General features: G+C 46.1%; 1 protein-coding gene across 1 annotated transcript in view; it reads left to right on the top strand.

Moving 5' to 3' along the window:
* Nucleotides 1-14,713, top strand: part of VPS53 (VPS53 subunit of GARP complex) — a 219,125-nt gene that overhangs the window by 165,616 nt on the left and 38,796 nt on the right. Inside the window, exons 16-17 of the mRNA XM_017864189.1 lie at nt 5,705-5,947; nt 8,516-8,663. Of these exons, the coding sequence (XP_017719678.1) occupies nt 5,705-5,947; nt 8,516-8,663 (391 nt within the window). The remainder of the gene's footprint in view (nt 1-5,704; nt 5,948-8,515; nt 8,664-14,713) is intronic.

The raw sequence follows: 14,713 nt of genomic DNA, 5'->3' as shown, positions 1-14,713 counted from the left end.
GGCTCTGTGTGCACCTGCTTCTACATATATGCATCTATGGCTCTGTGTGCACCTGCTTCTACATATATGCATCTATGGCTCTGTGTGCACCTGCTTCTACATATATGCATCTATGGCTGTGTGTGCACCTGCTTCTATATTAGAAACTGCATTTTATGCTGATGCCTCCAATTCTAATCTCAACCCACAGGGTTTATTTTTGCCTCTCCCTTTCAACATTGGCAACTGCCTTCTACGACAGTGGAGAAATCTGGGTCCTAGCATGCTCAGTGTGTTTACTTATTTGCTCAATTTGCCTGTATGTAACCCATCTGCCGGCTGTGCTCAAGCCACACCTTGGCTCCCCAGCCCCACTGGCCACACCAGAGCAACATCCTCAGCCCCAGAAAAAGGGAAGAGGAAGGGGTGCAAATTAGTGTGAGTACCCTTGAATTAAGAAGTTCTAGGACTGAGTGTGGTTGCTCTTTCCTGTAATCCCAGCACTCTGGGAGGCTGAGGCAGGTGGATGACTTGAGCTCAGGAGTTGGAGACCAGCCTGGGTGACACGACAAAACCCTGTCTCTACAAAAGAAAAAAAAAAAAACCCACAAAAATTAGCCAGGTGTGGTGGTGCGCACCTGTAGTCCCAACTACTCAGGTGGCTGGGGCGGGAGGATCGCTGGAGCCTGGGAGGCAGAAGTTGCAGTAAGCTGCGGTCATGCCACTGCACTGCAGCCTGGGTGACCCTGTCTCAAAAAAACAAACAAAAAAAAGTTGTCTAACTTTCTGGGGATCTTCAGCTGCCTTGACCTTGCTCACCTGCCTTGCCATTTTCTGGCTACTGTCTTTCTTTCCCTGTGCCTCACTGCTTAACATTCCAATTAGAATATTGTTTCTGTGAATGCTGACTACAGGCCCACCAGAAAAACGGCCTTTGCCATCCATGGATAAACCCAGTCTGCAATGACGTATTTTTTCTCCTCACTTTAGTTTTTCCCTCTGTTGATACCATTCTGCAACAGTCTTCATTCCTAGGGCACGTAATTTATCAGTGGAACTCCCAGCAGTATTTGGAGAGAGAGGTATTTCCTTCCTTCTCCCCTCCCCTCCCCTACCCTTCCCTACCCTGCCCTCCCCTCCCCTCCAACAGTGTCTTGCTTTGTTGTCCAGGCTGGAGTTCCTTCCAACAGTGTCTTGCTCTGTTGTCCAGGTTGGAGTGCAGTGGTGGCATTATATCTCACTGTAACCTCAAACTCCTGGGCTCCAGTGATCCTCCTCCCTCAGCCTCCCAAGTAGCTGGGACTACAAGCACACACCACCATGCCTAGCTAATTTGTTTATTTTTTTTAGAGATAGAGATCTAACTTTGCTGCCTATACTATTCTCAAACTCCTGGCCTCCTCCTAGCCGTGCATGGTGATGCACGCCTGTAGTCCCAGCTGCTTGGGAGGCTGAGGCAAGAGAATTGCTTGAGCCTGGGGGGTTGAGCCTGCAGTGAGCCATGATCATGCCACTGCACTTTGTCCTGGGTGACAAAGCAATACTCTGTCTCAAAACAAACAAACAAAAAAAGAAATGTGATCAGATTGGATCATGTATTCAAAGCTAATGAGCCTTACGCATTCCCATTGGGGTAACTTATATTATTCTGATCTGTGAAATACCAGCTACTGATTTTCTAATGTCTCATGTGGCATCAAAGCATGCTGATGCAGAGTGAAAGATGGAAGGGAGGGGAAGGTTTCCCCAACTGGTTTATTTCTCATTCACTCCAAAGAACAATGTCAAAAGTAACTGAGTAGACATCCTGTAGACATTCTACAAAGTATAGATCTGTAGAGTTTTTTGAAATGAAAATTTTCTTTATGCTGTATGATCATAATTAATTTATAATCTTACTCATTGGGTTGGCTCTGAAATAGGAAGCAAGTAAGTAAATATCCATCTTCTAGGGGAATAGGTGAGTGATGAAAGTAGAAGCACATCAGAGTCAGCCGGGTGCAGTGGCTCACGCCTGTAATCCCAGCATTTTGGGAGGCTGAGATGGGCAGATCACGAGGTCAGAAGTTCAAGACCAGCCTGGCCAAGATGGTGAAACCCTGTCTCTACTTAAAAAAATACAAAAATTAGCTGGTTGTGGTGGTGTGTGCCTGTAGTCCCAGCTACTCAGGAAGCTGAGGCAGTAGAATCACTTGAACCTGGGAGGCGGAGGTTGTAGTGAGCTGAGATCATGCCACTGCACTCCAGCCTGGACAACAGAGTAAGGCTCCATCTCCAAAAAAAACAAAACAAAACAAAACAAAAAACCACGCGTGTCAGAGATCTGGTCCTTGATTTGGTTGCACTATTGATTTAGAGGTTAGAATCTCATAAGAAGACCCCAGGGGAATCTTTTGCCTTCTGTTCCATGATCTCCACTGCACTGGCCTCCATCCCATTTCCACCTTCCCACCCTCCATTCCCGTCCCCTAGGAACAGAGTGTGGAGGCTGATCAGCTAAGTATGTATTGAGCACTAGCATGAAGCTTTGCTCCACTTATTAGCATGACGTCTGGGCTGGGGGCAGCAGAACCAGCATAAACGTCATCCATCCTCTCAGGGAACTTGTGTTAACATGCACGAAACGGATGAGTCCATCTCCTTCGCCTTGTGTACCAGCTTCAGTTTATAGAGGTGACTGGCTGGAGTGCTGTCTCAAGAAGGGATCTGGAATCACAGGAGAGATCAGTGAAAAAAGGGGCTCCTTGTTGATTAGCGTTGCCTGCCGTGGCCCAGGATGGGAGAAAATAGGTTATTTCCTGAATATATGGCATCCTCACACTGTCTAGTAAAGTGTGACAGATGATAGAAGTTGCAGCTGGTGCGGATGAGACCTGGATGAACTTGAAAGGGGAGTGGACAGGTGGCGGGAGAGCGTGTTGGCCAGGACATCACATAGGCACAGGCCCTGTGACCGGAAGTGTGTGAGCAGGGGAGCCATGATGAGGAACCTCTGGCTGGAGTGTTGGGTCAGCTGTGGAGGAGAGGTAGGAGATTCAATGGAAAAGTGAGGCAAGAGAGGTTATGAGGAACGAGGGTGGTGGCCATGAAGCTTTACAAGGTCAACTAATGAGATCCTTCCCTGCTTTCTCACTATCACCACAGACAGAGACCTAGCCTAGGCCAGAAGTTCTTTGAGGGCAGAGTGGTTGTGTAAAATAGACTTTCTTTCTTTTACTTTTTCTTTTTTTTTGAGACGGAGTTTTGCTCTTGTTGCCCAGGCTGGAGTGCAATGGCGCAATCTCGGCTCACCACAACCTCCGCCTCCCCGGTTCAAGTGATTCTCCTTCCTCAGCCTCCCAAGTAGCTGGGATTATAGGTGCCCGCCACCACGCCCGGCTAATTTTTTTATTTTTAGTGAAGACAGGGTTTCTCCATGTTGGTCAGGCTGGTCTCGAACTCCTGACCTCAGGTGATTCGCCCACCCCGGCTTCCCAACGTGCTGGGATTACAGGTGTGAACCCCGGCACCTGGCCTGTAATAGACTTTCAATAACAAAAGCCCTTGAGTAAAACGTCAGTTTTCTCCCATTCCTGCTAACTGATGGTATGTGTGGTTCTTGTCTTTTTCTTCCTTACCATTATATAAATACATTTTTAAAACACAGCTGGATTCCTATAGCCTTAAACAGCAACCTAAAAAGATGCAACATGTCGGGAGTGGTAGGAACCCTTCCCATTCTTCACCCAGCACAGCTGTGCAGAAGCAGTTACTGCAGTGCTGCTGGATCCTCACAGGTGATGACGCAGTTCAGTGGAACAATTACAGGGATGTTTGAATGGGAAATGGGACAAAAATTGCAACTGTCATCCCCACTGTGGCCTGAGGCAAGTCTGGAGCTGCTCATACCCTGTTTTTGATTTTTTTTTCAGACATCAAGTCTGCTCTGTCGCCCAGGCTGGAATGCAGTGGTGTGATCTCGGCTCACTGCAACCTCTGCCTCCCAAGTTCAAGTGATTCTCTGCCTCAGCCTTCCAAGTAGCTGGGATTACAGGCATGCGCCATCACACCCGGCTAATTTTTTATTTATTTTTTTTATTTTTTGGGACGGAGTTTTGTTCTGTCAGCCAGGCTGGAGGGCAGTGGTGCAATCTTGGCTCTCTGCAAGCGCCGCCTCCTGGGTTCACACCATTCTTCTGCCTCTGCCTCCCAAGTAGGTGAGACTATAGGCGCCCACAACCACGCCTGGCTAATTTTTTTTTTTTTTTTTTTTTTTTAGTAGTGACAGGGTTTTACCGCGTTAGCCAGGATGTTCTTGATTTCCTGACCTCGTGATCCGTCCACCTAGGCCTCCCAAAGTGCTGATATTACAGGCATGAGCCACCATGCCCGGCCCACACCTGGCTAATTTTTGTATTTTTAGTAGAGACAGCGTTTTGCCATGTTGGCCAAGCTGGTGTCGAACTCCTGGCCTCAAGTGATCCACCCGCCTCAGTCTCCCAAAGTGCTGGTGTTACAGGCATGAGCCACCATGCTCTGCCCATACCCTCTCTTTTCCTAAGATTTTTTTACACCTTTGATTCTGGAAATTCTAAGAAAAAACTACATTTGAAGGAGAAAGAAACCATTACATTTCCCAGTTTCTCTTTGTTTAGGCATCTATCTCTTGGACACATTTAGGTTCGCGATGTCTCAATATTTGCTGACATCATAACCTTTTTGTTTTTAGGAAGTAGCGTGCTTTCAGGCTTGAAGCTTAGAGCCAGGCTGCTTAGTTTTTAATCCTGGCTCTCCTGTTTTCTTGTTGTATTACTCCAAAGTACTCAGCTTTTCTGTACTTAACTCTTTGAAAATGAGGATAGTGATAATACGTACTATGTAAGTTTATTGTAAAAAGTAAATGAACTGGGCGCAGTGGCTCACGCCTGTAATCCCAGCACTTTGGGAGGCCAAGGTGAGTGGATCACCTGAGGTCAGGAGTTCGAGACCAGCCTGGGCAACATGGTGAAACCCTGTCTCTACTGAAAATAAAAGTTAGCTGGGCATAGTGGCGTGCACCTGTAGTCCTAGCTACATGGGAGGCTGAGGCAGGAGAATTACTTGAACCCTGAAGGCAGAGGTTGCAGTGGTCCAAGATCGTGCCACTGCACTCCAGCCTGGGTCAACAGAGCAAGACTCTATCTCAAAAAAAAAAAAAAGGAAATGAAGTTCAATGAGATGATGCGTGTAAAGCATGGACGTAATACCTGGTGCATCCTAAGTGTTCAGAAAATGATCACTATCATTATTTAGGGTTTTCCTTGGTGGAGGGGTAAACGGTACTAATATGATAGAAGGATCAGTTTCTTACTTTAGTGTTGGAGTCTAGGCTCAGCTGTGCCATGAACTTGTGTGATAAACTTTCTAGGACTTAATTTTCTCATCTTTTAGTGGGACCAATAATACCCTATCTTGCTTACAGGGGTTTGGAGTCCAGTGTGATAATGAAATGCCTTGAAAAGTATAAAGCGCAAATATCAATCGATTTAGAGATTAGAATCTCATACGTCAAATTTTATTACTGCTGTTGTTATAGGAGTGGTGGTGGTAGCGAATGGTGATATTGATTGAAATTGATCCGATTTTAAGTTTTAAATGCAGTAGGAATGATTACTTGTGGCAGTAGTTTATGTACTTTGCAAACAAGCACATTTGCTTTACTTTCCTTGAAGTAAAATAACATTTTTGGGGTTTTTTTTCCTCCTAGGAACCTTGGAGAGCTGATAGATCGGTTTGTGGCTGATTTCAAAGCCCAGGGGCCACCTAAGCCCAACACTGATGAAGGGGGTGCCGTGCTCCCCAGCTGCGCCGACCTCTTCGTCTACTACAAGAAGTGCATGGTGCAGTGCTCTCAGCTCAGTACGGGGGAGCCCATGATCGCCCTGACCACCATTTTCCAGAAGTACCTCCGAGAATACGCCTGGAAAATCCTCTCTGGCAACCTGCCCAAGTGAGTCCTGTTCTTCATAGTCTGAGTGGTGGCAAATAGACCTAAATATGGGAATCTTAAGGAAATCCACTCTGAAGTTGTTTACTGAACCACCAAGAGTATCAAGGAAGAAAGCAGGCTTCCTGAGTTCCTGAGGGCCTGAAGCTATTTCCTCTCTTACATTCCACAGCTGATCAGGACCATCAAAGGAAATGTCCACACTGGCTGCCCACGTGGCAAATCTTACCACAGTGGACTCAAGGGAACCTATCCCATTGTATACCTATTTAATATCCATGGATTCAACTATAGATACTTGGCACACACACAAAAAGTGAGGTTGTGGTGGAAATTACTGATAAATAGCTTAAGCAGTTTCACCCAAGCCTCATTCAGTGAGATTATGCCCTGGAGTGATGGGTGGGAGGAATGAATCTGCTTTTTCCTCATTCTGAGTAGGTTCCAAGTCCCTCTTGTGGTGCGCACTTCCCGCCATGCCGGACAGAGCCTAATGTTTCAGATGCGGTAGGATTGGGGGGCAGCTACTGCGTAGCTCCTAATTATGGTGACTATTGTATTATCCTGATGCATTAGAGCTGGACAGAGCCTAATGTTTGAAGATGCGGTAGGACTGGGGGCAGCTACTGCGTAACCCCCAATTATGGTGACTATTGTATTATCCTGAGGTATTAGAAGATTGTTATATTGCTTACTATTCAAATAGGTGGATCATTCAACTAGGATTTTAGAGATGTTTTGATTATATGATAGGTTTGATTGTAATAGAATATGACCTAAAGTAATGCTTGTGAATTTAGTATTTTCAAATCACCCCCATGGCTAAAAGAATTCCGGAATTTGTTTCTGTCATTATCACTAAAATGTATCACATATGGGAGTTTCACGTTATTTGGAAGAAAGAGAATAAAATCCTGTGCTCACAGGAGATAGAAGTGATGGGTATTTCACTAATGAGAACTTCTTTGACTATGATAAAAATTACTGAAATTTTTTATTTTATTTTATTTTTTTTTGAGACGGAGTTACACTCTTGTTGCCCAGGCTGGAGTGCAATGGTGTGATTTTGGCTCACTGCAACCTCTGCCTCCCGGGTTCAAGCAATTCTCCTGCCTCAGCCTCCCGAGTAGCTGGGATTACAGGCACCCGCCACCACACCGGGCTAATTTTGTATTTTTAGTAGAGACGAGGTTTCTCCATGTTGGTCAGGCTGGTCTCGAACTCCTGACCTCAGGTGATCTGCTTGCCTCCGCCTCCCAAAGTGCTGGGATTACAGGCATGAGCCACCGCGCCCGATCTTAAAATTTTAATAACTTTTGTTCTGATTATCAGTATAGCACAGGTTCATCATAGCTTAGAAAACATAGGAACACATAAAGAAAAAAACAAAAATTGGCCAGATGCAGTGGCTTACGCCTGTAATCCCAGCACCTTGGGAGGCTGAGGCGGGCGGATCACTTGAGGTCAGGAGTTTGAGACCAGCCTGGCCAATATGGTGAAACCCCATCTCTACTAAAATACAAAAATTATCCAGGCATGGTGGCATGTGCCTGTAATCCCAGCTACTCGGGAGGCTGAGGCAGGAGAATCACTTGAACCCAGGAGGCGGAGGTTGCAGTGAGCCGAGATTACGCCACTGCACTCCAGTCTGGGCATTGCGGGGAGACTCCGCCTTAAAAAAAAAAGTATGTATAATTTCACTACCCAAAGAAAACTTAACTTTTGGTATATATTTTCCGTTCTTGATAGATACATAATGTGTGTGATCTGCGTGCTTTTGTTTGTGTTGCAGAATTGGGGCTGTACTGCTGATAGCTTTTATTCCCTGCAGCCACCGTTTAACTTCATCCCGGGAGCATTTTCCCACGTGTATTAGTCAGCGTCTCAACAGGAAAAAAATGGCACATTCAGCTGGGGTTTTGTCAGTAAAGAGACAGTTCACAGAAGTGGGGGCAAGGTGAAAGGAGCCAACAGAGGATTCCGAAGCCTCCAGATACAAGTGGGGAGCGGTTACTACCGTAGAACTCACTCAGGAGCTGGAGCTACCCCAAAACCTGTAGTCGCAGGAGGATGTGAGATGGGTTTTGGCCTCTTGGGACACTTAGGGCCTTGGGCAGGAAGCGTGTCTTCACATTCGCGTATGTCCTCCTCCACAAGCACACAGAAGTCCCAGTGCAGACTTTTCTTAAGTGAAAGAAACAGGGCAGGTAACCACCTTTCGTGCTCCAGATGGTCCCCAATGAGTTCTGCATATCAGGAGGTTCCAAGCTAAAGAGAGGGCAGCTCAACAGCCTTCCCTTTGGATATTAGACCGTCCTAGTTAATGTGGCTAATGACTGGCTGACGATTCAGGTTAACTAAAATAGGAATCATCTCTTTCTATTTCTGATGGTGAGAGAATCTAAACAGACGATAGTCAAGGTCAGGTCAGTAGGAAAAGGACTCATTGTATGTGGACTGATTTGGGCCACTGATTTACTTCCCCCCTTTCTTTTCTTAAAATATGCAGTTTCCAGTTCAGGAAGCAAATTAGAAATTCCAGGCTGACTCGTTCCTGTTCCTTTTCCTCAGAACCACAACCAGCAGTGGAGGGCTGACCATCAGCAGCCTCCTTAAGGAAAAGGAGGGCTCAGAAGTAGCCAAGTTCACTCTGGAGGAGCTCTGCCTCATCTGCAGCATCCTGAGCACAGCAGAGTACTGCCTGGCCACCACCCAGCAGGTGAGCTGTCCTGGCTGCCCACTCACCACCTCCTTTTCCTGAACTCTCTGGGCTGCGTCGCTCAGCGAGTAAGAATATACGTCCTAACACGGCCACAGACAACCCTGAGTCAGAGCAGTTGGCCTGCCACAGAGGAAAGCTCACTGTCCAGCCATAAGGCTGCCCAGGCAGCTGTCTTACAGGAAGGCCTTGTTAAAAGGAGACTGGGCAAGAAAGTAGGACTGGTCACCTCCCTGGCGTTGTGTAAGCTCCTCAAAGGTCATGACCGGGTAAAAGTAGGTCAGTAGCACTCCTGCCCTATGAGAAAAGCAGGAACAGACTTGTCTGTACTAGGACCCAGCCTTTGGTGATGGCGAGTCACAGCCAGTTACTCCACGCTCAGAAGAGTTACAAAGTTAGGCAGAATGCTCTGGGCTTTTATGTCTTCTGAAATTTACATGGCATTTTCAATCTGCCTAAACAAATAGCCATTGTTTGGGATGGTGACGTTCAGGAACTGGGGGGCAGGAAAGGGTGATGTCTCTGCTGGAGGCCCCCAAATGGCCGTAGTTCAGCAGCTGATGGGGCAGAAGGAAGACCCAGAATAACCTCTGACTCAGCCGTAAACATGGGGTTAGAAATTCCTTTTCACACTGGGGCTGGGATTCCCTGAGGCCAAGAGAAAGAACATAATTTGGAAAGGTTCTGCTCTTCTACCCACTTTGTATTTATAATTTACAGATGCCTAGACCACAGGAAGACAGTCATAAGTGATTTTTCAGACAGCAGAGCTTGGAGCTCCTGTGAGCCAGGGCAGCAATACAGCAGGTCAAACAGGAAGTGTGTCCACAAAGGCCCCTCAGTGGCACGTAAGCCAGCCAGAGGCACAGGCAGCAGCACACTCTGCCTGGGGACCTGGGCGTTTTGAGTTGCGAAGGTCATGACCTGCCAGGGTTTGGCCTTGGAGCCACAGAGCAGTCCGTTTAGCCCCAGGCCACTCCCAGGGTGAGATGGCACTATCTGTAAGGACCTCCAAGGCAGGGGTTCCAGAGTTCTTTTGGGAAGAAGCACTGTTGAACTATTTTGTGTGTGCAGAAAGAAATACATACGTGTAAATATGCTATTTGAAAGGTAAAATAACTATAGTATAAAAAAACAAAAATGATCCCTCTTAATCCCATCATCCTCAAATAATCATATTAGCAATTTGGGGTATTTTTTCAGTTGTTATTTACAGACATAGTTTTGTATGTTTTAATCTTAATTCACTGTTACATCCTTTTATTGTTAGTGTCATATGTAGCATTAGCATTTTTCCTGTCATTATAGTGATAGTAATAATCATTATAACTATCATTACAGTGTCATTATTACTATCATTGTTTATGGCCACATAATATTTCTCTTTAAGGGACTATACCATCAATTATTTATTTATTTATTTATTTTTTGAGACGGAGTCTTGCTCTGTTGCCCAGGCTGGAGTGCAGTGGCTGCGATCTTGGCTCACCGCAACCTCCGCCTCCCAGGTTCAAGCAATTCTTCTGCCTCAGCCTCCTGAGTAGCTGGGATTACAGGCGCCCGCCGCCACCCCTGGCTAATTTTTGTGTTTTGTTTTTTTTTTTTTAAGTAGAGGTGGGTTTTACCATCTTGGCCAGGCTGGTCTCGAACTCCTGACCTTGTGATCCACCCGCCTTGGCCTCCCAAAGTTCTGGGATTACAGGCGTTAGCCACTGCGCCTGGCCTTATACCATAAATTATTTAGCAGTATTCGTGATCATTGTTTATGCTGCTGCGAATTTGCCTTTTTTTTTTTTTCTTTTTTGAGATGGAGTCTTTCTCTGTTGCCCAGGCTGGAGTGTGGTGGCGCGATCTTGGCTCACTGCAAGCTCCGCCTCCTGGGTTCACGCCATTCTCATGAGTAGCTGGGACTACAGGTGCCCATCACCACGTCCGGCTAGTTTTTTTGTATTTTTAGTAGAGTCGGGGTTTCACAATGTTAGCCAGGTTGGTCTCGATCTCCTGACCTTGTGATCCACCCACCTCGGCCTCCCAAAGTGCTGGGATTACAGGCGTGAGCCACCGCGAGTAGCTGGGACTACAGGCGCGCGCTACCACGCCCAGCTAATTTTTTGTATTTTTAGTAGAGATGGGGTTTCATCATGTTAGCCAGGATGGTCTCCATCTTCTGACCTCGTGATCCACCCGCCTTGGCCTTCCAAAGTGCTGCGATTACAGGTGTGAGCCACCCACCATGCCTGGCCAAAATTTTGCTTTTATAGATAATCCTGGCAGGGTATAGTGGCTCACGCCTGTAATCCTAGCGTTTTGGGAGGCCAAGGCGGAAGGATCGCTTGAGGCCAAGAGTCCAGGACCAGCCTGGGCAACACAGTGAGACCTGGTCTTCACAAAAAATTTAAAAATTAGTTGAGTGTGGTGGCACATGCCTGTGGTCTCAGCTACTTGGGAAGCTGAGGCGGGAGGATTGCTTGAGCCTGGGAGGTCAAAGCTGCAGTGAGCCATGATCACACCCCTGCACTCCAGCCTGGGTGACAGAGTGAGACCCTGTCAAAAAACAAAAACAAAAACAAAAAATGCGATAATCCTTACAAAGAATGTTTTTCTGAATATAGCATCTTAAATATTTTGCATTAGTTTTCTAGAACAGACTCTTAGAAGTTCTAGAAATAAGTTGAAGACCATTTTGATGACTGATGATACAAGTAGCCAATTATTTTTTATTTAGTGAAAATTGTTTTTATTGATTATAAAAGTAATACATTCGTAGCACCTTTATTGTGATCTCTAAATACAGTTTTTCACTAAAAGAAACCAGGGATTCCTGGAGAAAAATTCCAGGTCAAGGGCACGAAATGTACAAGATGAACCTAGAACATCATGTTATACAAAAAGCAAGAAAAAATCAAAGACTATTTGTGTCATCTCAAGAGAACCCAGGGAGATATAGTGGGTTGAAGTGTCCCCCCAACCCCAGAACATGTCCAAGTCCTAGGCCTTGGGACCAGGAAATGTGACCTTATTGTGGTAAATGTAATTAGGTATCTCAAGATGAGCTGGTCCTGGATTTAGGGTTGGGGGGGCCCTTACCTAATGACTGTTGTCCTTAGAAAGGAGAGATGGAGATTGAACACACAGGGATACAGGGAAGAAGGCCGTGGGAAGGAGGCAGAGGCTGGAGTCAGACTCTACAAGCCAAGGAGCATCAAGGATTGTCATCAAACCCCCGAAGCTAGAAGAGGGATGGGAGCAGTTTCTTCTCAGCCTCCAGAAGAGGGGGGCGCAGTGGCTCACACCTATAATCCCAGCACTTTGGGAGGCCGAGGAGGGTGGATCACTTGAGGTCAGGAGTTTAGGAACAGCCTGGCCAACATGGCAAAACCCCGTCTCTACTAAGTAAAGAATACAACGATTAGCCGGGTGTGGTGGCGCCTCACTTGGCAGTCTCCTTCCCCAACCTCAAGTCCCCACTTCAGTATCGCCTCCTCAGAGAGCCCTTCCTTGGCCACCCCCCTTCAGCAGAGAGCCCCTCCTTGACCACCCCTCTTCAGTAGGCAACTCCCTTATTCCAGCATTGCCAAATTTGTTTCTTTCCTAACACCACAAAACTGAAGTTACATCTCGGCTGGCTTACTTCCTTATTATCTGGCTCCCCCATTAGTTTTAAGTTCCGTGCCAGAAAGAGTCTACTCTGTTCATCTCTGTTCATTAGCACCAAATACGATGCCTGGTACGTAATAAGTGCTTAATGAAGATCTCTTGGAGGAAGAAATAACCCACTCCTGAGATAATGGCATTAATCCATGATGAGACCGGAGCCCTCATGACCTAATACCTCTCAACATTGTGGCATTGGGGGTTAAGTTTCTAACACATAAACGTTGGAGAACACAAACCATAGAACGATGTTATAAATTGCTATTGTAAATAGTTTTTTTTTTTTTTAACTACACTTTTCAGGATATTTTAGATTTATAGAAAATTGCAGAGATCATTTGCATGGTTCCCATATACCACTTACCCAGTTTCCCATATTATTAACATTAATATGAAAAATTTGTTACAATTAATGAATCAATAATGATATATTTTGGCATTGCTTTTAAATTTTATTTTCCAATTCCTTGTTGCTCAGGTTCTTTTTGTTTAATATGGGGCCTCAATCTGTTGCCCAGGCTGGAGTGCGGTGGTGTGATCACAGCTCACAGCAGCCTGGAATGAAAGCGATTCTCCCCTCAGCCTCCCAAGTGGCTGGGGCTACATGGGGACTTCAGGCACCTGCCATCATGCCGGCCAATAGTTTTTATTTTTGTGGAGATAGGATCTCACTATGTTGCTCAGGCTGATCTTGAACTCCTGGGCTCAAGTGATCCTCCTGCCTCAGCCCCCACAGTGTTGGGATTACCGGCTGTACCACTGGGCCCGGCCTGCTCAGATTATTGAGTCTCTGGTTTCTTCTTCCCTTTCTCTTTGCCTCCTGCAATCTCCTCTTTGAGAAACTGGGTTGTTTGCCCTGTAGATTTTTCCAAGGCTTGGATTTGGCTGATTGCACCCACAAGTATTAATGACCATTTTACTTTGTCTCTTGTCTTTCCCATAAATTGGTAGTTAGATGTAGAAGCCTGAACTGATTCAGGTTCTTTTTTACAGAAAACTACGTCATAGTGATGTTTTGTGTGTCTGCCGTCAAGATACACAGTGCTTGGGTGCTCTTTGTGTGATGTCAGCAGCCACTGATGCTCAAAGCCCAGATTCTTTACTCCATTAGGAGGTAGAAAGAATGATACTCTGGCTGGGCGCGGGGGCTCACGCCTGTAATCCCAGCACTCTGGGAGGCTGAGGTGAGCAGATCACCTGAGGTCAGGAGTTCGAGACCAGGCTGGCCAACATAGTGAAACCCCGTCTCTACTAAAAATACAAAACTTAGGGCCGGGTGCGGTGGCTCATGCCTGTAATCCCAGCACTTTGGGAGGCCAGAGGCAGGTGGATCATGAGGTCAGAAGTTCAAGACCAGCATGGCCAACATGTGGCCAAAAAGTGAGGAGCGTGGAGAGCTTAGAAGGTGGGGGTGCAGCAAAGCAAGGGAGTGGGTCAGCAGGGCTGAGCAGGGCACGTTTCAGGGAGAGGAAGAAGGAAGTGTGAAATATGAAGGTCCTGAGGGCGAAGGACCCTGGTGTCTCCCAGAAATTTAAAAGGCCAGTGTAACTGAAGCCTAGCAGGCAAGGTGGAAAGTAGCAAGACAGGGCCAGAAAGCTGGGCAGGACCCAGTTCATGGTTAGGAATTTGGATTTTATTTTCAGTGTCATAGGAAGAGCCTGCTGAAGAGTTTAAGCATGATAAGCCTGTGCCATAATTTGTTTTATCCCTTGTAAATGCACATGTAGATTGTTTCCAGCTTTATGAGGACAGTATTGATCTGTTTTGTTCACTGAATAACTCTCTTATTCTGTTACACAGCCTGAACAAAGAAGGCTTTCAGTAAATATTGCTTGAATTAATGAATGCTGCAAAAAATACTTGTGTATCTTTATCCATTATTCTCCTTATTTCATTGAAATACATTTCTAGCTGTGAAATTGCTGGTTTAGGCAATATGTGTATTTAAATTTTTGCTTTTTGAATAAATTGCCTTCCAAAAAGGTTATACTAATTTATGCACCCCAATAGCATTTTCAAATTTAAGACAAAACATTGGTTATTCTGGCTGGGTGCGGTGGCTCACGCCTGTAATCCCAGCTGTAGTCCCAGCTACTCAGCACCTTGGGACTCGGAGATGTGTGGATCACCTGAGGTCAGGAGTTCAAGACCAGCCTGGCTGATATGGTGAAACCCCATCTCTACTAAAAATACAAAATTAGCTGGGCGTGGTGACACACACCTGTAGTCACAGCTACTCAGGAGGCTGAGGCAGGAGAATCGCTTGAACGCTGGAGGCGGAGGTTGCAGTGACCTGAGATCGCGCCATTGTACTCCAGCCTGGGCAACAAGAGTGAAACTCCGTCTCAAAAAAAAAAGAAGGCTAAAACATTAGCTATTCTTAGAGTTTGCGTAAT

Source organism: Rhinopithecus bieti, unplaced genomic scaffold (assembly GCF_001698545.2).
Source record: "Rhinopithecus bieti isolate Rb0 unplaced genomic scaffold, ASM169854v2 scaffold_22, whole genome shotgun sequence".
NCBI classification, from domain to species: domain Eukaryota; kingdom Metazoa; phylum Chordata; class Mammalia; order Primates; family Cercopithecidae; genus Rhinopithecus; species Rhinopithecus bieti.
Note: the sequence above shows the minus strand (reverse complement) of the source record. Positions and strands in the feature narration are given on the sequence as shown.